The sequence below is a fragment of the Limulus polyphemus genome, unplaced genomic scaffold, assembly GCF_000517525.1.
Source record: "Limulus polyphemus unplaced genomic scaffold, Limulus_polyphemus-2.1.2 Scaffold7408, whole genome shotgun sequence".
In the NCBI taxonomy this organism is placed as follows: domain Eukaryota; kingdom Metazoa; phylum Arthropoda; class Merostomata; order Xiphosura; family Limulidae; genus Limulus; species Limulus polyphemus.
The window spans coordinates 1-26,409 of NW_013673018.1; the positions used below are offsets into that span (position 1 = coordinate 1).

General features: G+C 31.7%; 1 protein-coding gene across 1 annotated transcript in view; it reads left to right on the top strand.

Moving 5' to 3' along the window:
- Positions 1–2,349: 2,349 nt before the first annotated feature.
- Positions 2,350–26,409, top strand: part of LOC106474591 (formimidoyltransferase-cyclodeaminase-like) — a gene marked incomplete at its 5' end in the record, with an annotated part of 26,019 nt that continues 1,959 nt past the window's right edge. Inside the window, 12 exons of the mRNA XM_022402904.1 lie at positions 2,350–2,533; positions 7,221–7,349; positions 8,536–8,624; positions 11,225–11,360; positions 11,815–11,966; positions 13,863–13,982; positions 14,405–14,554; positions 15,130–15,318; positions 16,607–16,768; positions 19,558–19,601; positions 20,560–20,698; positions 25,021–25,116. Of these exons, the coding sequence (XP_022258612.1) occupies positions 2,350–2,533; positions 7,221–7,349; positions 8,536–8,624; positions 11,225–11,360; positions 11,815–11,966; positions 13,863–13,982; positions 14,405–14,554; positions 15,130–15,318; positions 16,607–16,768; positions 19,558–19,601; positions 20,560–20,698; positions 25,021–25,116 (1,590 nt within the window). The remainder of the gene's footprint in view (positions 2,534–7,220; positions 7,350–8,535; positions 8,625–11,224; positions 11,361–11,814; positions 11,967–13,862; positions 13,983–14,404; positions 14,555–15,129; positions 15,319–16,606; positions 16,769–19,557; positions 19,602–20,559; positions 20,699–25,020; positions 25,117–26,409) is intronic.

Consider the following 26,409-nt stretch of genomic DNA (forward strand, 5'->3'; position numbering starts at 1 on the left):
TTTTAACAGTGTTTTGATACAACTCAACATTTACCCAACTTAGTCTGGTAATGTGATTTCATAAATCAAGTACAAAAATATGGTTATTATAATACATTTAAAAACATGTGCACCTGGACTTTTAGACCTCTGTGTACCCTTTAAATTTTAATGTTCAAATACTGTTTTCTGTATAGAAATGAAATACGTGCTAACAAGTAATTTGTTCATTCTCTTAACTGTTTTTGAAAATGTAAATGAAATTTTTTGTACTTTAGGAAGGAAACTAATAATAATACTTCGAAGTAATTTTGAAAATTAGACTTCATCAGTTAGGAAACAACTGAGTTTCTGAACAAATTTTGTGTGATTATAATCATTAACCTCTGAGTTCTTACTATTACAACTATACAAAAACAACTGATAATAAACCAACACTATTTTATTTTTATCTCATTACTTTCTTTTTTTTTTACTATTACAACTTTTAATGATTACCACAAAACAATGACATTTTATACATTTACCATTCACATACCATTTTCTTGAAGCAAAATATAGATGCTTAGACATGACTACAGATGAGTAGCTATTAGTTTTATTTTAAGAAATAAGTCTAATTTTAGTAATTACACTTATTTTTGTTATTCATTTGAGCACTATAAGAATGTAGTTGAAATTTCAGTATTTTAAATGAATCTCTACATAGTTGATGAATTAAGAAATGGTTTGTACTTCTGCTTGAACGTGTAAATACTTCAATAAATGTACCTGTATTATCTTACTTCACTGAATTTTCTGAATTTTTATTTTTAGAGCTCAAAACAAATTTGTTTTTCACAAGACTTGATAATTTTGGGTAATTATTGCTAGCTTCATGCCTCACAAACATAGCTGACTCAAGAAATAAAAATTTAATGTATGAGCTATTCTATGGTTCTCATATTTGGTTTATTTTAACTTTTTTTTATTAATCTTTGCACATTTTTCAATGCTTTTTTCAGAAATAAAATTGTTGGAAGCTTGCATGTGAGAATTTTATGTAATTAATGTGAAAAATGTTAGGGCAGATCAGAGTCTGTAACAAAAGTAATTCTTTGGTCTTTTGTTTGACACTTTAACCCCTAATCTAGTATAATTTTTATTAATCATATTGGCAATAAATTTTAGAAAAAAAAGCCCTCTACTCTTCACATAATGATTAAAAAGTAAAACTTATTTCACCCCACACTGGTCACCAACACTTATCTTCTCAACACTAGAAATTGAGCATTGAAATCCACTGGAAAACCCCATAAGCTCTATATCTTTACTAGTGCATACTAAACAAACTCCTCCTGCAGATAAAACAAGTCATGCTATATATGAAAGTCAGTGTCCCTGCTCAAGCACTTGTGTAGAAGAAACAAATAGGCAGTGCCAGACTCATGAAGACACCTAACTCTGTATCAAAGCTGGCCTTGCCCGTAGGTCACACAATTCATTGGGTCAACTACGGGTTTCTTGACCAAGAAGAGTTGGGAAAACACATTAAAATTGAAGAAGCCTCATATATACAAACATAACCAAATATGAACAGATACACGGGTTTAGAAGTTAGCAACCCTTTTTATCCCATTCTTAACTAATGGCTTTACCACTAAGTCTCAACCTACAGATGTTTATTCAAGAAGCACTTGTAGACAAAAGCTCTGCTTCACAATCACACTAGGTATCCCTCAGTGATAATCTGTAACTAATCATTCTCTCAGTTTGTTTCACTTTATTGTAATGTCATAATGCTATCATTTTGGCCCACATTATTATGATGTCATCATCAAGTTCTCATTGTGGTATATGTCAGTATGACATAAGTGTTAACCATCTTGATAAAAGCAGACCTTTAGACGGGTAATCGAAATAACTCAAAACATCATTGTCCACTAACTTTCATCCTTAAGATTTAAAGCTTCCAAAGTTGAAGTCTATAATAAACCTTCACTCACTAAATAGTTTAGCTGTGGAAAATCTGAACATATTAATTATCAGTTCAATTTTTAATTGCATAATATATTAAAGTAGTGATTCTTCAAGGATTATTATGGATTTTAACTTGTGCTATACTTTATTTAGATTATAATTATTAGAATAGCATTGTGTTCTATTTTATAAGCTACAGTAGCGAACATTCAATGATGCTTAAGCATATAAAGGCATGTACTAATTCAGTATATTGATTCCTTTAGTTAATAGTAGTTTACTTTGAATTTCAACACACACACACAAGACATAAAATTCTATCTTCAGTTTAACTATTTTGTATGCTTAAATGATGAAATAAATGATCATTTTACTGTTTGGCTCTGAGTTTGTTAATATTAATGTTCTTAGATCATTCAAGAAATTGCTCAATCAATTCAAAACACAGATGGAGTTGACCTTTTGGATACAGATTGTAGTCCGTCAACCAATCGCACAGTTTATACTTTTGTTGGTTCTCCAGATGATGTTATTGAAGGAGCTCTCAATGCAGCAAGAACTGCTTATAAGCACATTGATATGACAAAACATAAAGGTAAGAAACAGAAGTGAGTCAGAATTTTTATCTTGACTCTCCAGATGTTACTGAAGGAATTTTCAATGCAACTAGAACTGTATAACTTATAAGCATGTTGACATGACAAAACATGAAGGTAAGGAAACAGAAGTGAGTCAGCATTTTTATCTTGACTCTACAGATGTTACTGAAGGAGTTTTCAATGGAACTAGGACTATCTATAACTTATAAGCATGTTGACATGACAAAACATGAAAGTTGAGTGAGCATATTTTTCTTCTACTTGTAGTACAAAGAAGCAACAAGATTCAGCATGAAAGATGTTTTATTAAGATAACACATACAAGTGTTTGGATATAAAAAAACAGGACTTTTTTTATTGCATATTCTTAGGTGATTAATATAATTTGATTTGTCAGGCTCATTAATATATTGTATTCAACTAATTAATTGTTCCGACATAAGTCTAGGATAGCTGGAATAATTGAAATATTGATAATCAGAAATGCTAATTTTGATCAGTTGATTATTTTCGTGAATTGTGGCACTAACGGGTTAAGCTGAACAACCTTGAGTTAATCAAAAATGATAATGAGAAACCATAATGGCAATATGCCAATTACTTGGATAATTGGAATAATTAGAATTTCATTTAATTTACTATTTTCATGACACTTGTTGATTTAACTGTAATTTTAATTGATCAGTTATTTTATGTGACTCCAATCGAGTTGATTGATAAACTCTATAGGGCTGCAATATTTTGTTTGATCACCACTATTGCTGAAATTAGGTAGCTCTAAGGAATAGTTGAACATTTTGTTATTTATTTATTAGAAATTCATCTGTGAAATATTTATACTTAATAATGAATATATATATATATATAACTGTTAATCCAAGATTTGTGATTATATTAGTGTTATTAATGATGTTTTGTTCCACGTTGCATAATCCTCTTAAGTTATAGAGTGCCTTAGCTGGTGAGACGTTGTAATACGAGTGATGATGGTTTAAATTGTATTACTCTTTACTGTCTTAGTCTTGGCCAGTAAAGAAGTATTGGATTTAAATGATTATTGGTTTAATTTTGATGGTGGATAATTCTGTATATTCATGACGTGTGAATCCTTACTATTTATATATGGGTATATGATGTTTTAATATTTGTCCGTGATACCTGAATTGTTAATTTTGTGAAGCTATTTATTCATGGCGTGTTAAATTATACACGAAGTTGTTTACATGCTTCAATATAAATTCTGTGAAACAACTGTTAAATTGTATAAAGTAGCTAAAAATATAAGTGGTTATTTCCCTTGTCACTGCTCAATCAGTTGTTTTCTCTCTGTTAAACCAGGTTTCCTGGAATTGTGGATGAGAAATTTTGTAGGGAAGGCAAAAGTGGGTTTTAAATGTTCATAAAAAAAAACATCTAATTCTATATTAAAGTTTAGGGAAAACAATATTGTACAATACATTTTGACTGTCAAAGGTTCATAATGCCTTATCAAACTAAGATTCAAACCCTTAGGTCATCATCAGCAGGTTGAAATATTACTTGTTTTGTTAAAAGTTTTAAATATCATTTATCTCTACTATATGTATATTTACTACAAGTGGGTTCCTCATCATCATTGAGTAAGATTCAAACGTTCAGTAGTACTAATTTGCATCATTTGCTACCATAACTACCAATTTATATTTGATTCAAAACCATTTTATTGTACAGGTACTCCATATAAATGAAATAAAACATTCACGTGTAGTTTAAAAATGCATTATGTAGAACAATAATCATGTTTTAAGTAAAAATAAGAAAAGCACATTGTTTGCGTATGTGTTTTTTGATGATATTTACGATACTCGTAGCTACATACGGAAACTTGCATTGCAAGATCACTCTAGTGTAACCAGTTAAAAGATCTGCAGTTGGCTTAAGTAAACTACTCTTTATTTAAAAGTCATCATTCAAAGCAGGTTAAAAGTCGTAGTCTCCTTAGCATGAAATTGTTGATTAATAAAATATGCATAACAACAAATAAACAGGAAAATAGAACAGTGTAATACTAACAGCTTGATTAGGAAATAAATACAGACCTTTCAACTTTAACAAAGTTGTAAGAGAGAGAGTATGTTATTATTAGTCACAATGTTTTTCTTCAAGAACATTGTTGATTAATTAAACTTGTGTCTTGTAGAGGGGGAAAGGCGTAAGGTTACACCAGTGCACTTTTTCAAACAAGAAAATTATTATTGTTAATGTTTCTCATACTTATTCTACCATAACAGGTCGCTTATGCTTTGTTGAAGCAATACAGTTGCTGGACATTCCTCCCCTCACATTTTGATGGAGTGTGTATTTTTGTTTGTTTTGTTATATAACTTTTGTTTAAGTAATGGGCATTATACAAATTAACGGATACAATTTTTCCATATGAATGACATTTATTGTGTGATTATTACTCAAACATCTTTAAACAGTTTCTGTTAACAAGAGAAAAAAATCTGAAACTGCTTGAATTCTCCTGATGGTTAGTGAACAAATCTTAAAACACATCCCTACATTCTTGACATTTAAATTTTCTTCACCTCATAATACAGTTATTTACAATTGGCCATCACTTCAAACTTACGATGAACTATGATAATTTCTGTCATAATACAATTTTAATTCAAAGAAGATTTTTAAAAGTAAAAAGATTGTTGACTCATTATTACTTAACATAAATATTGTTGCTGTGTATTGTACCATGTTTCACTAGAAACAGAGTTCCAGCTAATTCAGTGCCTAATATCTAGAAAATTATCAAATAAACTATGGACACTGTATTATCTTTTCAAGAACATAAGCTGGCTGTAATGAATCTGAAAATACCTTACCAAATTCCCTTCAAGCTCAGAGTAAAAAAAAGTTAAAAATCTCTAGGGGAACAAGGAAAAGAATGTGAATTTAAGAAAATCACTGAAAGAAAGCAAGAAGAGAAAATATTTGTGCACTAATTAGAGATTTTTAAAAACTTGAAAGTTTAGAGCTCTGCATTGAAAAACCAAATTGTAGAAATTGCTCTAAGGTGTTTGTTATTCAGATTTACAGACTACTAACAAAAATAAATTAATTATGCACAATTTTCAGCCCAACTTGAAGAATAAAAGTTGTAGAATATATAAATTTCTGAAAATGACAGCCCATGTATTTTGGTAGCCTAGAATTAGGGCAGTTAAAGGAAGGTTGTGGCAATCAACCACAGTTACCAGGCTTTCTTAGTTTCCAGTCGACATGACCACTTTGTGATTTGTATAACGGAATTAACCTTAAAAAGTTCTAATTGTATTAGACAAATTTCCTTTATCCTGTGAAATAGACATGGGTTATTACTAATTAATACCTATGACCATTGCAAGAAGTTAATGAGTTTGTTAAATACATTTGGAGTGATGACTTGAAACAGAGAAGTACAAATTGAAACTATTAATATCAGTTTCTACTTGCTTAGAAAAATCTTTAAACTCCATTATAAATGACTTGGCAATACTTACATTTAATTAATTAATGGTTAAGTGCAGTTATGTCATCACCAGTAGAAAAATGTCATGTTCTTATTGTCACCTTAATCAGTGTCGTTAACTAGACATTAAATAAATGTTATGTTTCTTGCAGTAATCAGAATTTTACTTTCATGCTTTTGCTGACAATTTTACTTCGCCTTTAAAACAGTCACATTAATTGCAAAAATTACAGTATTAAGAAAACTTGTGTTTTTGTGCCAAAATATATTCATTAAAGATGAACTTTCATGTGCCACTGTACCTTAAAATCTATTACACAGAGCTTAGAAACCACTGAATTAATAGTAGATTATAATAATAAATGAATAATTAAATGAAAATAGTAATTATAACAGAATTAAAATAGTAATAAAATCTTGCTTCATAAGTTCTGTCTAGTCAACTAAATTTTTTTCTATCCTGGGCTTATATGAATCTAACTAAAATTTGGATAGAATTCTGAGTTTAACATAACATATAACTGTTTTAATTAATCAGCTAAGTGCCTTTAGTCATTGAGATTTTTGCTTTTCATACTCATTGTTAGTACTTCTTCCTGTGTTAGTTGTAGAATTTATTTCAAACTGTTAGGCTTTTTAGTTCTAAACCAAAAGTAGATTGGTTATTCTTTTATTCACTGTTTTGTGAGGTTAAAATATCTTAAAACTCTCTCATACATGCGTGTGGGAATTGTTACCAAAAAAGTAATTATTGGAATGTTAGTTGGCCTTAATAAAACATGTATAGTACATTTGTAGACATTTTGTTTGAAAAATCACCTTATTGATAGATACTTTGGCTTTAATAAAACATGTATAGTACATTTGTAGACATTTTGTTTGAAAAATCACATTATTGATAGAAACTTTGGCCTTAATAAAACATTTATGGTACATTTGTAGACATTTTGTTTGAAAAAATCACCTTATTGATAGAAACTTTGGCCTTAATAAAACATGTATGGTACATTTGTAGACATTTTGTTTTAAAAATCACTTATTGATAGATACTTTGGCCTTAATAAAACATGTATAGTACATTTGTAGACATTTTGTTTGAAAAATCACCTTATTGATAAATAATTTGATTCCTGGTCACCAAGAATCCTACTTCTTTTTATCAAGTTTGAAAAAGAAATTGTTTGATGTAATTTCAGGAGAACATCCTCGAATTGGAGCACTAGATGTCTGTCCTTTTATTCCAGTTCAGGGTGTGGAAATGGAAGAATGTATCTACTGTGCTAGGAAGTTTGGAGAGAAACTGGCTGCGGAGTTGAATGTTCCAGGTAAAATGGTGTAAAAGTTTCTTTATATATTTCTCTATGTGTTTTAAACTTTCCTATATAAAAACATATTTGTCAATAAAAATTAATCTAGTTATTCTGGTAAGTAAAGTTGATCAATGAATTAGACATTGTTTTCACCTAATCATCTTTTGCATAAGAAAGTCCAGTTGAAACTCAACTATTAATAACACCAAAATTATGACTTGTTTCCACAAACAGAAACACTACATAAGTTTAAGCTGAAGAAAGTTCAAGCCTTTCCTGACTAATTTATATATAAATACAAGTTTTCCAAACAGCTTATTGATTTGGTACAGCAGATTTAATAGTTATGTATATATATATATATATGTGTGTGTGTGTGTGTGTGTGTGTGTGTGTGATTGGCTCAAAATTTAGGGTACAAAGTACATGGTATTATTGCAATGATGACATATTACAAGTGAACAAAACATTCTGTTTGCAAACAGAAACTGGATATTATAATAATTTATATCTTTTCATCCCAAATGAAGGGCAATTCCTATTGTAAGTTTGTTGTGGTATGAAACAAAAAAGTTTCATCATTGAAGGTTATATTTATGTATATATTAATAAAATTCTTACAGGCCTCCCAGTTGAAGCATATTAAAAACGTTTATTTTCTCTGTCATATATACTTCCTTTATTTTGTTGAAAATTGGCACCCAAAAAATTTGAAAAACCTATATTTTTTTCCACCAAAAATGTTGCTGCAAGTTTAATTTTCATTAGTGTAGTCATGATATTACCATAGTTATCCAGTATAGAGCCATGGAAATATAACAGTTTTGCAGCATTTTCTATTCGGAGTAATAATTGAGAACTTGTGTGGTAAAATCTCTTTCATTATAAACAAAGTAATGGATTTCTTTATGGAAATTATATAGACGGATATAGAAAACCTATGTATGTATACCTAACTATATATTTTTGTTTCTGAACTATTTGCTCCTCATACATTTTAGGAATGATAGGAATCTTTAGAAAAAAAAACTTTATTTTTGCACTGGACCACTAGGAGGCCTGTGTTTATTTTTACAAAAAAGCGTAACTTTTGCGTATGGTCTAAAGGTGAAACAAAACTAGAACAAAAAATAATTATTGTTGTATATCTAGATGTTGCAGTGGTAACACTAAGAGTGATCGTGGTGTTGTTCTGCTGTAGTGTTTCTCTATGGCTTTGCTGCTCAGCATGAACACAGAAAGACTGTATCTCAGATACGAGTAGGGGAATATGAAGGAATAAACGAAAAGGTGACTTATTTAGGTATCTCTTACGAGTTGTGTATAATTTTTTTATATAGTTTGTGTTCAATTCTATGTAATAGTTGTGATACTTATGGCCTCTGGTTATTAAGCTTTAGCCAAATAAAATATAAGCTTTCTTGTCAATTTGAATGTTAATGTCCAACAATTACTAAATATTTCTGTATTAAAAACATTATGGTGAAAAATGTCAAACTTTTCTCTATTCATATTTATATTTGCTCTTTACACTTTTTCACTAAGGCTATTAACACTTTTAATAAAGATAGCAAAAAATGTCTGTAATTTATAAGGAGTTTATCCAAGCAAACTTCCCATTTACAAATCTCATTTCACTAGAAAAGGATTAACAAGTTGCATAATTTTACCATTCTCTGATCTTTAATTGACAACTTAACAACAAAACAATTGGTTAGAGACAAAAAGTTACTTTAGAAAATTATTATTGGTGTAATGTCCATTTTTTACTATAAGTTTAGCTGGCCTCGTATATGAATCTGTAGCTTTATTTGAAGGTTCTGTGTTACTTAAAAAGTGAATTAATTTTTAAACTGTGATGAGCTGAGTGTAATAAAGTTTATAGCTTTTTTAATTAAGATAAAAATTTTTCTATTTACACTTGCACTTGTATCTTAATGTATTAAGTGGTCAGTCTTCTGATCAACATTTGAACTTACTGACCATGAAACTCCTGACATACCTGAGTTTTGTAATTGTGGTAATTGTTCTTAGCTGCTCAATGATTTACTTCTTTATATATTTTCGTTCCATAAGATAGCTACACAACACCAGATAATATACAAATACGAAAAACAATTATAACTAGGTCTGAGTTGTTTCGGTCTTATTCATCAAAAAGGTTTTACTTGGCATCATTAACCAGTTTGTAGCTTGTTTTCCTATGTGAACAAGTGTTTATTCTACTAGTGCAGGATCTGCTCAGGTCAATGCACACAAGTTTAGACAGAGTTTGTTGGAAGACAAGTGCATGTGTGAGAGAGACCTGTTACTTGAAATTTAAAAGCAGTGCTTAATTTCTGTAAGAAAAAAAAAGGAGCTGGATCCTTGTTGAAAGGTGGAGGTTTGAGTTTTAGAAGATAAGAACTTAAATATTATTGATGTTACTACTTTGAGTGAGGCTGAGAGGATAAATGCAGCTGTGAGTTGGCAACCCAATCAAGACAGTGTTAAAATTAATTATACTTTCCACCTTCAAATTAAAAACATTCCAAATGGGTTCCAGATCTCTGATCCAGAGAGATACGGTAGAAATTAAGCATTGCATAAAAATGGTGAACAGGAATATAGAAATAAATGTAAAGAGATAAAAAGGAAAAGAAATTTTTAGACTAATATTTCACATTCAATTGAAGTTTGTTTGAATCCACAAACTTTCAAACACTTTCAATTGTTCTTCATCGGAAGAATATCAAATTCCACTGAGAGAATGTTTTTGAAAGAAAGACCTGAATTTACAATCTTTTCTTGACTTTATACATAAAGTTGGAAAATATAAATGAACAACATTTATATAATGCACCTAACTTTAATTAAAAGATAAAATTAGTAAAAATTGACTCTTATGTGTTTGAGCTTGTCGAAATTTAAGCTTAATGCTAAAGTTTCAATAAATCAAATATGTAAACTTGGTTTTTATTTGTTTTGAATTTTAATGAAACTTCTATGCACTTTTAAATGTTTTTGTGATTGTTTAATAATGGAATAATTCTATAAATAGGAGATGAGAATATGTAACAATATAATTATGAATGAAAGAACAACAATAACAGTGCTATATATCTAAAAATAGTGGGTGGTGTTGATTAGCTACCTTCTCTCTATAGTTTATTACTTAAAAATTAAAGATGGCTAGTATATGTAGCATTCAAGTAGCTTTGCACAAAATTCAAAAACCCAATAAAGAAATCCATCTGACGAAGAGCCAATAAAGGTTGTCAAATAAAACTTCAATCGCAATATATCCTTTTTTTGCTTTACTGATTGTGCTTATGTTTGAAATTTAAAAGTAAAAGTAATAAAAAAAAAATAATGTTTTTCTAGGTAAATATAGATGCAAAAGTTCCACACAGTGTTAGGTTACAGAGCATGTGTAGCAAAATAAATTAGGCATACATCTTGTCAAAGCTGTTATGTAACATAGTGAAGGTTATCATGATGAAAACAGCATAGTTGTTTGTGTAGATGTTACATTTAAACAGATGTCTGTAGGAATTAACAGTTATCAATAGACTATAATAACTGTTCCAAATGGGCCTGTATTCTATGTGATCTCAACCATTTCCAGCAAAACCTTTTTGGTTTGATCTACTCGCATGCTTTTTAAGAATTATAAATTATTCATTTGTACGATTAAATTGATTGTTTAATTCTAATTATAGCTGCACCTATATACAAAAAAAAAAGGTCATGTGTAACAGTCTAGAATGTTTTTCAAGAATTCAAAATAATAATTAATTAAAATTAACTGATGATCTCTCTTTCATTGGCTGACTTTAGATTTACTAAAACAAGTACCAAAACAAAGACTAACTTCCTATTTGACATTTCAAAACGTTTGATATATGTAGATCACCAAGCCAGAATGGAAGCCAGACTATGGTCCAGCTGAGTTCATATCAAGATGGGGAGCAACCATTTGTGGTGCCAGAAAGTTTCTGATTTCCTACAATGTTAATGTTTTGGGTACTAAAGAAAAGCATGATAGTCCATGACTGGAGGTCCAGCACAGTACAGTGATACTACCTGGTCTGCCTCTAGGTGGTCTTATGGAACATCTCATTTCTACAGAGCCTGTTGCAACTTAGATAAAGTATATTAGAGCAAGCAAGAAAAAATCAGACCAATACTTAGGTGGGTGAAAGAAGAAAAACCCTAGCAGTCAAATAGTAGCTGTAGTGTGAGAGAAGGTATGCATATCTTGAAATTATAATAATAATTAGAAATAAAATTGAATATTTTCGATCATATTTATTTTCTTTTAATTAAAATAGTTTCCCTCCTAAATAAAAAAACAAAACTACTCACCTGGTCAGCACCTCGTCCTTGTTCCCTGATATTTAACGCTATTCTATGAGCTTGAAAGCATAAGGGGATTCTGCCCATCCCTGCCAATCAGCAGATTGAATATATGAGGATCAGTTTGTTTTTTGAAATATAGGGAACTTGGTGCACCTATTGCACTGTATCCAGAGCATTGTTCCTCAGGACTTTCCATCATGCATTGCCCCACCCCCTTATTCTACTAGTGGAACAAGGGAATCCTTACCACTCCTGGTTTCCAGTCACTGGGGAGGTGGACAGAGTGTTCGAGTGACTTTCCTCCACTCGACTGTGCGGCTGGGTTGAGATGGCCCTTCATCGTGATCAATATTGGTTCAGTACATTGTTCATGTAAGAGGGGCCATTGTCTTCTCTTAATTCTGAACGTAGAGTGGCCCCATCCTGGATCCTTGGTTGAGCACTGTTTGTTCCACGTCCTCCCCATAATTTCGGGGTAAGTGGTTGGGGAATGAGAACGAGTGTTCATAATTCCAGACTGGATGTGTTGTGTTTCCTCTGGTTAAGAATGGCATACAGGATCCCGTCATTCCAACCGAGTTTGGGGTGTTGATTTTGGACTTCTTCAGGTGGAGGAGAGGATTTGTTCACTTAAGTGTTCCTTACCTTATCCTTGTGATTCTGGTGGCTTGGAACGTATCTCTATATAGCTGCAGGTTGGGATCCACTTACAAATATATATGTATATATTGTGGTCCAAATGCCCTAACCACCAACGTGGGATTTAGGGGCCATGGCCCTTTAATTCCAACCTGGTGCAGTGGAACCTCGGCTACCTGGTTGGGGCCTGGCCAATAGTGATAATAGATCACGTCAAATTCCACCTGCAATGCATGGTTTAGGTTCCAGGTAAAGAACACACCTGTTCTGGATGTATTACGATTCTCCCACTAGGGTGCTAATCTTCTATTGGCAGGACCACGATCTATGCAGATGCATTCTGTAGAGATAATGCCTTCACTGGCCCTTCCACCTTATAAATGTGGGATTCTAGCTGTAGTGTGAAAAGAGCTAAGTATGGTTTGGAAGTCAACATTTTCTTAAATCAAAAATGTATTTCCAGTAATACTTACCTCTTTTCACACTCTCCCACCCTTCCTACCCATTAAGAGCCGGTGTTAGAGATTGTGGACTGGGTCAGTCTCGAAAAAGTGACAATATTATCTGAAGGAGGTGCTTATATATACGGTACGAAGATAGAGGGTGCATTGACGTAGACGGAAAGTGTCACGAGACAGCTATCGCCAAGGGCATTTAAGTGGGGAATAAAAAACTGGACCAAGTGAGAAAAAAATCAGATCAAACGTCAATGCACCCTCTATCTTCGTAAGACGGAAAGTGTCGTGAGACAGCTATCGCTAAGGGCATTTAAGTGGGGAATAAAAAATTGGACCAAGTGAGAAAAAATCAGACCAGTGCTTAGATGGACAAAGGAAAAGAAACCTGAGCAGATGACTAATAGCTGTAGTGTGAGAGGAGGTAAGTATTACTGAAAATTCATTTTCGATTTAAGAAAATATTAACATACATTTATGTAAATTTAGAAAACTAATTGGGAATCTTGTTTTCTGATTTTACTTTGTTTTTTTTTTGTTTTGTGCACTATCACTTTATTTGGTTTTTCATTTTGTTTGTGTTCGTAGTATAGAAAAGTTGTCTGTTATCCATAAATTGTTTTTATGTGTTCAGAAACGCGTGTAGATATAACAAGAGATGTGCAATAATAGTGTTTAAACTTTGACATAATTGTCCAACTCCAGCCTGTGAACATCTAGACAGCCACAGTGTTGTCTATAGGCATCTTTTGTTTTGTTTGAAATCAGATAGCTACTTTGATTATTCCGTCATCATGTTATGTAAATCTTTATATGAGACAGTTTTCCTCTAATGAAGTTTTAAAGTAACTGAATGACTATACTATACATAAGCAAAACTTGTACAGTGTTGATAACTGTATGATTAAATCCCTAGGAGATATAATTAAAACAATGTTAAATGAAATAAATTTTTTCAGCCACAACTTTGACAAGTTCCAACATGTTTTGAATAATGGAAAATGTGCTAACAATACCACTTTTAAATAATAAAATATTTGTTCATGTCAAAAGTTTAAAATGTTTAAAATACATTTGTTTCCTTCTTTAATAGCCAGGTTGCCTCAAAAATTGTCAGGGTATTGGTTGGTGGTTAGATGAAGCCAACTTGGCCCAGGTATCCCTGAACCTCACAGATCATGATGCTACTCCCATTCATACTGTTTATGAAGAGGTAAGTTAATTCACTATTATTTAATGTTTGTTTTATTTGAAGGTCATCTGACATAAGTGTCATTACCAAATACTTCTAACACCCACACATTTTTAATGGGAAGTTTTCATTCTGTTTGGTTTTGTTTTCAGTTTTTTTATTTACAAACTCTTTATTTACATGTAAATATATGCCAGAAAATCTGAACATTTTCTCAGAAAAAGTATTTAGAGGCACTTATACCAGAACTTCTGTAATACACCAATGATTATTTGCCACCAAAAAATAAATAAACATGATACTTACAATATAATACAAAATTATTATTTGGAAGCCAGGTGGCTGTATGCTTTTGTAACACTCAGGTTATCCTAAGTATATTTCATTTACTATTTTTAGTAAAGACTGAACAAGTATTTGTAATTATGGATCCATATTTGTAGGTTTGTAAACATGCTCAAGACCTAAGAATACCAGTAACAGGGTCTCAGATCGTCGGTTTAGTTCCCTTGCGTGCTATGCTTCAAACAGCAGAATACTACATTAAAAAAGAAAACCTGTTTATATTGGAAGAAGACCAAAAAGTTCATCTTGTAAGTATATTAGATGAATTGTTTTAGTAAGTGTTTAGTTGTTAGTTTTAATGTAATCAGGATAGATTTTTCAGAACTACCACTAGAAATCTTCAGTTGATTAATAGTGCTTTTATATAACTCATTTATTAAGAAAAATATGGTTCTTTTATTTAATTTTATACTTAGGTTAATATACTTCTCCATATTTAAATACCCCCCAGCAGTACAGCTGTATGTCTGCAGATTTGCAATGCTAGAAACCTGGTTTCGATACCTTTGGTGGGCAGAGCACAGACAGCCCATTGTGTAACTTTGCACTTAACTTCAAACAAACAAACCATATTTAAATATATACTTAAATTTCCTTTTTTCTTTTCGTATTGTCATTAAATAGTTTGTTTTTTATTAAGGTGTGCTCTTTCTGTTACCTGTGTACATACATTTATTGTTGCAATCAATTTTTCTTCATTAGATTTGTTTATTACAGACTATTTTTTAGAAAATTATTATATTGTTAGTTTATTTTTATGTAACAGTCTTACTAGTTTAGAAATACTTTGTTTTAAAGAAATACACAACTTTTTAAATTTTAGGCAGTCAACAGACTTGGTCTAAACTCGTTAGGCCATTTTAACCCAAAAGAAAAAATAATTGAATATAGGCTTCCTGACCAACGTGTGGGCCCTCTGGCCAAGAAAACTGTACAAGAGTTTATTACAGCAGTTGCAGCACGGACACCAGCACCAGGAGGTGGATCAGTTGCTGCTGCTGTTGCTGCTATGGTATGTCGTTATGTCTCTAATAACTCATTCTATAATATTATGCAGAGTATAAAGAGTAACTCTGTTATTAAGCTTTTGGTTCATACTGAGATCGAGTGGATGAATAAAATATACAAAAAATTTCCTATACAAAATCTCAGATGTTTAAAATTAGATATTTCACTGTTTTGTTTGTGTTGGCCTCGGACAAAATATTGACTTAAAATTTATTTTTCTGATGACTGTTAGATTCTAAAAAAGAATATTATATGTACAAGTTCTTCTCTTTGCCAATTGTCAAAATAAATGGATTTTTACCTATATTTCTTAATAGTATATATATATTATGTTGTTGTTGGGCTTAGGATTCTTCTATAGTAGGTGTCTGTGACTAGTTAGTGATAAATTCAACAATGAATAAACAGCACACATTTTACTTGTTATCAAATAATATATATTCGGAACAAGTTAAACGTATGTACAACAAAGTCTTCACACTATAGAGATTACAAGCATATCATAAACACTATTTATATATAGTTCTCTTTTTCTTGTCAAAAGTCCACTTAGGCCTATAAAATTACTCTAGAATTTCAGTTGACAAGTCGAACTATCTTCTCTATATTACTATCATACTAGTATTCTGTGTGTTATTCACTTACAGTTGTGGCAAAAGTTATCATAATTCGTTTGGTCTTCTTTCTTCTGAAGATCATCTGTTTCATTTATCAAAGTGCACCCAAGCTGCTTCAATTACTTTAGAACCATGCTTTAACGGAATAAAATCATCCTTCTTATCTTTTTTTATACTGTTAGTTTCACGCTAACATATTAAACGTTAAGCCTTTCACATCTATGGTACTTAACTTCACGCCAACTTTATTTTCTTTCGCTATTATCTGTCTGTCTTCCCACTCATCTCACGCTATTTATATCTATTACATAGTCGTCTGGCCACTTTCTATATTCTCTACACCAATTAGTTATTAACAAAACCTTCTTCAATTGTCTGCTTTTAACTATTATTATAACAAAACTTAAAAATAATAAAATATTTACTCAAAAATGTAAATTAATCACTAATATTTAAATCAGTCTTTTATATCATGAAAATAACAAAACTCCATTTCAAATATTTGAGCTTTGCTGGTGTTGTTCTATTAGGTGATTTCCTTTTACCATTCAGCTAATTCATTTTGTGCTATACCATGCCATCTGAATATGGGTAGTTAACAGACTAGGTTACTGATAATTAAAATTTGGAAGAGATCAGTATTCTACATTTAATAAGTTGTGTTTTAACATTTAGGGATCTGCCCTAGGAGCAATGGTAGGTCAAATGACTTATGGTAAAAGACAATGGGAGATGTATGATGCCCATATGAGAAAACTTATTCCTGTTCTGCACAACACTATGAAAGAACTGATTACTCTCATTGATTCTGATACAACAGCTTTCAATGACTATATGGTAAGTATTTCTAAGTCTGACATAATTCATTTTGTTTGTTTGGGCTTGGAAAATAGTCTTTATTTACCTGGCTATTATATAATGTTCATAATGTTTTAGTTTGAAATTATATCAAATAATTACCATTTTTCCTTTGAGATTCAAAATATTCAACACCACTTACTTCTTTTCTTTTTTATGTACTATTTATTAGTAAGATTAATTAATTCTTTCATTGAATATTTTATTATTTTGTATCAGGGTTCCTGCAGAGCCTATAAAAGTCTGTAATTGGTTTTTGTATTTTCAAGGCCTTGAAAATCTTAAAAATCTGAAATTGATCACAGGCCAAAATGAAACATTCATCCTTTAAGTAGATCTACAAGTGTAACAAAACACATCATATTAACCCTTTCCAGATGGGTCACGAGTCAAAGGCCATGTCATTACATTTGTTGACTCGCATTCAAAATTTTATTGAACTACTATTTCATGAATTTATGTCAATAAGTTTGGTATCAAACTGTAGATTATATTTCAAATTTATGTATTATACATTATTCAATTTCAGAATTTAAAATTAAATATTAACAAAACAGTTAAACATCAATTTTTTTGTGTCGTGTATCATGTTGAATGCATCACTGGTTCGAATTAGATGTTTGTGATGTCAAAATGTCTATAGTTTTGAATGAATTAGGAACTCAAATTACCAATATTGACAAGCTGGAATATAAAATAAGAGCCTCTTATCTTTTCTATTTGCTGACATAACACTCGTGTACTGAATCAAACACAGTGGCCCCTGCCCACCTCTTTCCATTTTTGTAAACGGTCCCTTATATACACTTCTATATATGACATGAATAACCAATTTAAAGCTTAGAATGTCCCTTAGTGGCATTCTCAGCCATTTTAAATTGTTAGGACGTCATCTCGTTCTCTCGAACCAAGATTTCAAGGAAGTAGGTTGTCTTTAGTCTGCTTGAAATTCCATTTTTTTTAGACTGAAATACAGCTTAGTTACCAAGCTTGATAAATTATAGTGGAATTCTATGGTAATGATATAATAATTTATGATTCTTTGATTATTCAACTGGATATATATATACAACTTAAAAATTTTTTATTTAATTTCATATCCTCCACATGCAAAATTTTAAAAGGCTTAACAACCTACGTCAAGCAGCAACCGAGTACAAAGGTCATAACTAGTAGAGATAATTGTTTGCTTTACTTCTTTATTTACTATTCTGTGTTTTAAGAAAAATAAGTTTAAAAACTTATTTCTAAATAGCAATAATCTATATACATATATAATGTATAACAATGGAAATGTGACTGTATTTTACAAAATACCAGTCTACTAAAACATAGCCAAGACAGGTCACCTGTATGTTATTTGATCGGTAACATGAGTGCACATGAGTCATGTCACTGTAACTTCTCTATTGTTAACTAGGCACGGGTGAAAGGTCAGTATACTAAAAATAGTAAATATATATAAATGTATAATGTTATGAGATTTAAGCTATTTTGTTTAAACATTTATGTTTTCGTGTTATAATTTGTGTTCATTCTAGAAACTATAACAAGCACAAAATGGTTACGAGGTTGGTCCCGGGTACTGAGCCTGTGTTAAGAGAGTTAATATATGAAAAATGCGCATTGTTGTTAAGCACATTGGTATTAATTTTAAATGCATTAAATATTGAATATGTAACTTATAGAGGCATTTAAACAGTTCTTTATCATACTTTTTTTCTTTTTTTATCAGTTTGCTGTGAAAATAGGTCTCTAAATTATCTAAGGATTAGTCTTAAAAGGTCTTAAGTTTGATCAGTTTGGAACTGCAGGAACTATGCATTCTGTCATAGAGCAGTGGAAATAAGACTAATTAACTTTTGAAATGGCTGTAAACATTCACAAAGATCATTCAGGGCAGCCTGACTTGCAACACGAGATGATTTATCAACATAAGGAAACTTTCTCATATAAATTTAATATCATTTCTAGTGTTTACACTTAAAGGGGGTACTTGAAAGACTGGTGAACTTTATTGTATATCTAATATCATGTCCATTTTCAAACAAGACAGCATATTTTCTCTACTATAGAATTTGATTATCCAACAAAATTACTTTTACAGCACTTTAAGTCTTCTGAAATGTTGAATTACATAATATGGATTGGTTTTTCTAATCGAAACAGAAGTAAGTATACATTTATTTGTGCAATAAAATACTTTTTCAGTCTTGTGTATCTTGCACTTATAGAGCCACTGATATTTTGTAGTATTTCCTTTTTTGTACTACACTTACTGGCTACTTAGTTAGTATGGCCAGGTGGTTAGGGCTCTTGACTCGCAATCTGAGGGTCATGGGTTCGAATCTCCATCCCAGCAAACCCTTTCAGCCTTGGGGGCATTATAATGTGACTATCAATCCCACTATTTATTAGTAAAAGAGTAGTCCAAGAGTTGGTGGTGGGTGGTAATGACTAGCTGTCTTCCCTCTAGTCTTACGCTGCAAAATTAGGGATGGCTAGTGCAGATAGCCCTTGTGTAGCTTTGCGCAAAATTAAAAACAAACAAACAAACATAGTTAGAACCCCCACAATATTGTGAGGTGTCTGTTTTTTTTTTTTTTGTACTTCATGTAATTACCCATGAAGTTGTGACTGTTGTTTTTTGTATTTTTTGATGCATATACATGTATACGTGTTCCAAATTACTTTTATTCTAAAAAGTAAGTCATAACCACAGGTATTAAGTTGCTTGAAATGTAAGTATCTTTTTTTTATTCACATAGGCAGCTATGAAATTGCCTAAGAACACACCAGAAGAAATAGTAATGTAAGTACTTGTCTATTTTTTACATTAAGTCAAAGTAATATTGCCAAAACTGTTTTTTGTTATAGAATAAAGAAATATTAGGTCATCAAGTGAAGGGAGTTTCTGTTGAAGGGCTTGATTTAAACGTTCCAGTTGCTGACTATAGATCTCTGCATTGGCAGTTTGCTGTGGATTGAGGAGTTCGAAATGATTTACTCCTTTGATGTCACACCAAATGCAAAGCATCACTTCCTCCGGATGGAGTCCAGGTTTTGGGGTCGGAAGTGGTTTTCATCTAGAACTGAGCCATTGTTTTTGGCGTTTAATATTCACGTAGAGAATCCATTTTTCATTACCAGTATTAATTATGTCCGAAAATGGTTCACGCTCATTATACACCAGAAAAGACGAAGCAACGTTCACACGTTGGAAACGATGATCATCGGAGAGTTCATGAGGCACCCAAACACCTTCTTTATGGAGTTTTCCCATATTCCTTGGATGTTTACGTATTGTTTCATGAGAGACATGGAATTTCAGGGTTATTTCACAAGTGTGTTGCCTTGGGTTAGACTCAACAAGCGTCTTCAGAGCATCAATATCAATTTCAACATGTTGGCCCCTGCCATCACAGTTTGTAAAGCTAAAGTCACCTGAACGAAATTTCCTGAACCATTTTTTAGTACCTTCAGTATTTGTATTCATCTGTCAATATTACAGTATTACTTTAGTGACACCTGTGTTTTTATTTATCTATCAGTATGGTTTTAGTAGCTTCAGTAATTGCATTCACCTGTCAGTATTGTTTTAGTAGCTTCAGTACTTGCATTCATCTGTCAGTATTGTTTTAGTAGCTTCAGTACTTGTATTCATCTGTCAGTATTGTTTTAGTAGCTTCAGTACTTGTATTCATCTGTCAGTATTGTTTTAGTACCTTCATCTGTCAGTATTACAGTAGTACATTAAATATTTGTTCTAGAAGAGAGACAGCTATGGAGGCTGGTTTGAAGAAAGCTATTGAAGTACCAATGAGCCTCGCAAGACATGTCAACAAAGTCTGGGAGGCAACAAAAGAACTTGCCACTTTATCAAACATAGGCACAAAATCAGATTTACAGGTGAGGCTTTAATGTACATTTGTTAAATAACATTTGACAGGAGTAACAGTCTTGTATTATGTGATGTTATTTTAATCTTATGGAAGGGATTGACAGACGTAACTTTGAAATTGGTTTGGAATTGCAGGGTTAAATGTGTATAATATAAAATAATTTTGTTTACATACATGGTAGCAGGGCTCAAAATTAGCAGTAGCTAACTTGTAAAATCCAGTGGCTTTGCATTTAGCCAATGACCATCCAGAACACGTGCATTTATTTTTCCTAGTTAATAGTCAGATGTGATTCTGAATATAAAGAACAGTCATTAACAATGGGCAAAATTGTTTTTAAAAAAAGCTGCCTTTAAGCACAACATTTATCTAAAATACATACTACAATAATCTGTTGATAAGCCTCTTCCATTGTGCATTGTTTTTGCATATCTTTGTGAAATTCCCCAAATTTAAAGGAGTGTTTAAATTTTCTTATTGTGTGTGTGTGTTTTATTTCTTATTAGGAAATTAATTATTAAAACAAATGTATATCTAGAACTTAATATTATATTACAAAATATGAAATTTAAAATGTGATGTTTTTTCAACTACTAGTTATACCTCTGTTTAAGATCATGCAACTTGAGATTTTTTTTTTACAGAATGGTTGACACTTATGTGACTAAATTTTAAACTAACTGGCAAACATTTGTCAATGGTCAAACAAGTTATTTTCCCCCTCTTTCATGATAATTATGAACTAATAAGTTTGAAATGTAATGTACTTTCAGCATGTTTTGTATCAACAAATAAAACTTTTTTTAACCAACATTTAACGGAATTAGCATGCACTTTACATTGGATAAACAGGGAAATGTACACTTGTAGCTCTTATTAACAGTGATAGACTAGGTTAGCAGACATTAATAACTGTCCAAGTCACCTGTCTCACAGGAATGCGTGTGAAAACAGTGCAAATAAAAAATAAAAAAAAGTATAAGAAAGTACTGAAATTTGTAAAAAGGAGAATATTTTTGCCTACATTATTTGTAATACAAAGCAAAGTCCCTCTTAAACATTTATTTTCAAGCATCTCAGTTCCATTTCATAGAACGTTTTAAGTTTGTCAATTGTTTTTCCTACAAAACAAATCGTGCATTATGGCAGTGTGGCTGTGTTGACCATATACAATCTGCATGCTAGGCTCATGTGACCTAATCAGTGCTGTATACCAGTCAAATATTGATTGTTGTTCACTCATTTTTTTTGTCTTTTATTTCCTTTTCCTTCATGCAGAAGTCATGAAACTTAACACGATTTTGTAAACAACAATCTAGAAAGCAGTTAAAACTTTTATGAAATATGTGCCCATGATTTATGTAATTTTGGCAATTATAACTGAAACATTGATTCAACATATTTTGTAGTAAATTGAACATCCTTTTTAATTACTTGTTTATTTATTAGTTAGTGAAAGAAGTATTGACTGAATGAGTTAGTGAGTTAGTTAGTAAGCTAGTTGGTGAGTTAAGACATTAATGAATTATTCATTGAGTGAGTGAGTTGGTCCATTAGATAATAAGTTAGTTGGTGACTTAATGAGACAGTTAGCTAGTCAGTTAGTTAATTAGTGCATAAGTTAATTAGTCACTGACTAACAACTCACCCAACAACTAACTCACTTATTAAGTTCATTTGTTAGTGAGTGAGTTAACTAATTAGTGTGTTAGTTACAGAGTCATTGAGTGGATTACTTAGTAGGTGAGTTATTTCTCCACTGCTTTATCAAATCTCTATGGATTGGGGTTTATTTTATGGTATTGGGCCCTCCTCTTTCTTTATCTGTCTGGATTGATTCTTTAACTTTCTAATATACTTCATGTGAATGTAGTTGATTTCTTTTTCTTATTGTAATTGGTGTAAACCAACAAACCTTGTTCATACCAGCTTTATGTGATTGGCCTTTTTGGCAACAAAGTACACCTTTGTGGTTACTGACATGCTTTTATAACTCTATTCTTACAGGAAATCTTTATTAGACCTATAAAGAATGATTTCTTTTAGATTATTGCAAACCCATCATTAAGTTTGATAATATTTTGACACACTGTTATACCCTCTTTTTAGTGGATCTCAAACAGCCAATAGGGAAGTGAATTGAGGAATTTCTTATCTGATGTCATATTATGCCTATCACTATTGATGGATGAAGCCCATCCAGTTCAGGGGATTATGTTCATCAAGTAAAGATGAAAACACTTTTCTTATCGTTAGCTTATTCTAGGCCAGATCAGAATTGCAGTTGCTATAATTCTTGATTTTCTTGTGTATTTTCACACCAAAATTACCCAGTTTAGTTATTAGACACAATAAAGTAGGAATTGTTTTAATATTCTATTTCTACTTAACACTCGTTCTGTGTTATGAAAAGGTTAAATTGTTGTTCTGTGTTTATGCTGTTTTTCAATCATTAAACACGCAATGATCATAGATCATATTTTCTTAACAAGAAACTCGGATTTCTTTCACAACTCTCAAATTCTTGGTTCTTTTAACTGTATGCAAGTGTTGTGTCTTTGGAAATCTGCTGAGACCATTATTATATAACCTAAAATTACCCTTTGGAATTTCACGTTGTGACTTGAAGCATATTTTTAATTGATACGCTTTGCCCGCACCTATACTATAACTTTATACCAAAGTTTGTCAATTTTGAGAGGAGAGGGGTCTACCTTGGTTATTTCCTTTGCGATACCTGTTTTGGTGTTAAAGGATGGTTGTTCAGATTCTGTCTTTGTCCATTTCAAGATATACAGAACTCTTTAGAAATTGTGTGTATGTTTTGCAACTTGTTGGGTATTGGGGTTTGTGTTTCTCTTCCTATAAAATACTTTAAGCATATGTTACAGTAAGGAATATCTGTAAAAGTGTTTCCATATTCACTCCTGTCAATTAATATAGGTGTTCTCCATGGCTATGGCACCTTAGTTCCTCTGAAACATCGTTTAAGAGAGGGCATATGAAGGGCATCCCACTCCTTCACCGTTATCTTCATCATGTCCAAATTTCTTTTGAGAATGGAATTAACCTACATTTACTTCTTGCTGCCCAGAGTACAATTCTTTGATATTAGAAAGAGGGGGTCTCTTATCTCCTAGGCAACCTTTCTTCGTATCTCTGCCTTGGATTGCGGTAACCTGCTGGGAAAACATTGTTCCTGGGGCCTCGAGGTCTGGTTTGTTCAGGACATCTTTGTTACATCCTTAATCTCTAGGGTATTGTCCACTTTCAGTTGTCTGATTCTGTGACTTACCCTAAACCTGAATTTGGCATGTCCACCATAAGGTATGGATGACATGCCACATTTATGATCATTATTTCCATTTTACACAGGGTTTGTAGACTGCCTAATGCCATGGGCCCTGAAAAGTGTATGTATAAATGAACTGCTTTATGCATCATGCCCCCTCTTCTAGATCTAGATTCACCTCTAGTCATCAGCTATGCACATGCCATTTAAACAGTTTTTGAGGTTGACCTTCTGAGAATATTACTTCTTCCTCTTACCCAGAATTTTCAGTTTCTTCATTCTGTCCCGCCTCCACTGTGATATGGGAATTCTAGGTAAATTTTGTAGTAGCATAATATAGTGCAGTATTTGAAATTAACATTTTACTAGTAAGATGTACATCAAAGAGATATTTATCTCAACTACTAGAGTATACTGATTCTACTCACGTCTCCACACCACAAGACTATTGGAAAAAATGTGATAGTAGGTTCTGGTAGTGATACGTAGGTGTAAAGTCACATGATGCTGTGTGACTGTTGGTGATTGCCTGACATAACTATGTATTTTCCATGCAAGAGTTCTCAGAGATGTGGGAGAAGTAGAAAGGGGAATAAAAGATCCATTAATGTTCTAAAGCCAAAAGAAAACAGCTAAATGCTATAGTAAATTGCATTTGAACTACATTTACCTACTGAAATGTTAAATTTAAGGTGTGTCATTAAAACAAATAGCTTATAACCATTTTATGATTTCTTTACAGAATATAAATTATTTCTGTATATCACATGAGTTAGTAGAGGAAAAGAATCCTGACCATTGCATTTACTGTAATATTAATTTTTGAATGTATTTACAAATCTTTGTACAGTATTATTGATCTTGCCATCTTTGACAACATTAACATTTCATTTAAATTATCCTTTTCTTGTTTTCTCAAGTTATTTACTTTTCTTTAATAGAATATTTAGTTCAATGCAAGAGTTACTATTTACTTTGAACATCTTATTCGGTAAGTGATACAGTTGAATAACTTGTTTGTGTACCGTAACTGTCAGGTCGGTGTGAAGTGCCTGGAGACAGGACTTTTGGGGGCCTACTGGAATGTCACAATTAATATGGAGGGTGTGAAGGATGAGATTTATAAACAAAAGGCAAGTTTTTGTGTGTTTTTTCCTAATAATAATTAATATGTTTTGAAGTTGTTCTGATGTAATATTTTTTTATAACAGAAAGATTTGTCAGATTTGAAAATTCTTACAGTTAAAGAGTGCATGATTTCTATTACATAGTTTTTCATTTCTTATGTTAATTTAGTAGGAAAATAAAAGTTGGACTTAAGCTACATTGTTTTCAAAAAGATTATTTTTTTAACAGAGTGGTAGACCTTTGGAATAGGTTGCCTTCAAATGTGGTAGATGCAGTTAATTTAAGGCAAAGCTTGATAAGTATTTGAACAATAAGGACTGGGTTTGAGTGTTTTATTTTTACAGTTTTATATAATGGATGGGATGGCCTAGATAGATCAATAGGTCCCTTGTCCTTAATTTGTATATATGTGTATGTATACATCTTTAGTAGGTGCTGAATGCCAGAGTTGAGCATATTGGTAACCTTTCTGTAAAGTGATGAATTACAGGTGGTTAAATGGAGAATTTGTCTGGAAGGGTTGGTTGAGTTCATTGAAAATGCAATTATTTACATTGAATATACTTATATCTAGTCAACATTGTAGTGAGACTAAAGTTAGCTAGGTATCTGCCTGTTTTAACCATGCTTTAAACATATGATAATCCAGCATTTTGTTGATCCTGACAACATCTGTCATATTTCAAAACCATCTTTCACTACTAGCTGTTACTCCATATTTTTAAAAGCTATAAATGTTTATTATGTAAACACTGAGAGTACAAAAAGTATGTGTATTAAGTGGGTAACAGCCTTAAAGATTTCAAGAAACTTTAAAAAACTCCATGATCTAGAATCATTAACAGCTAAAAACTAAAGACTACTTGTGGCTACTTCTAAAGTTCTTTTGGTTTATGTTTAACATGGCATTTAAGATGTTACATATACTACTGTGATTGAAAATATGCAATATCTCATCATAAAGATTATCAACGAAGGACTACTTGTGGCTACTTCTAAAGTTCTTTTGATTTGAGTTTAACATGGCATTTAAGATGTTACATATACTACTGTCAGGAACGTCGAGAGCTAGCACGGGCCCCCTTTCTCTCTCTCTCTTTTTTAACATTTTCAAGAATTTATTAAAAGGAAGATCCTAAATTAGAACAGCAATGAGCTCATAAACCAGACAAAATCATAGCAGCAACCGTTTTTACCTCGCAGCATAAGCGTAAAAACGTTTATAAAGTAACAACAGTATAAATCTATAAAGTAACAAATACATATTAATTATTACTCAAATTATTATTTCAGTCGTT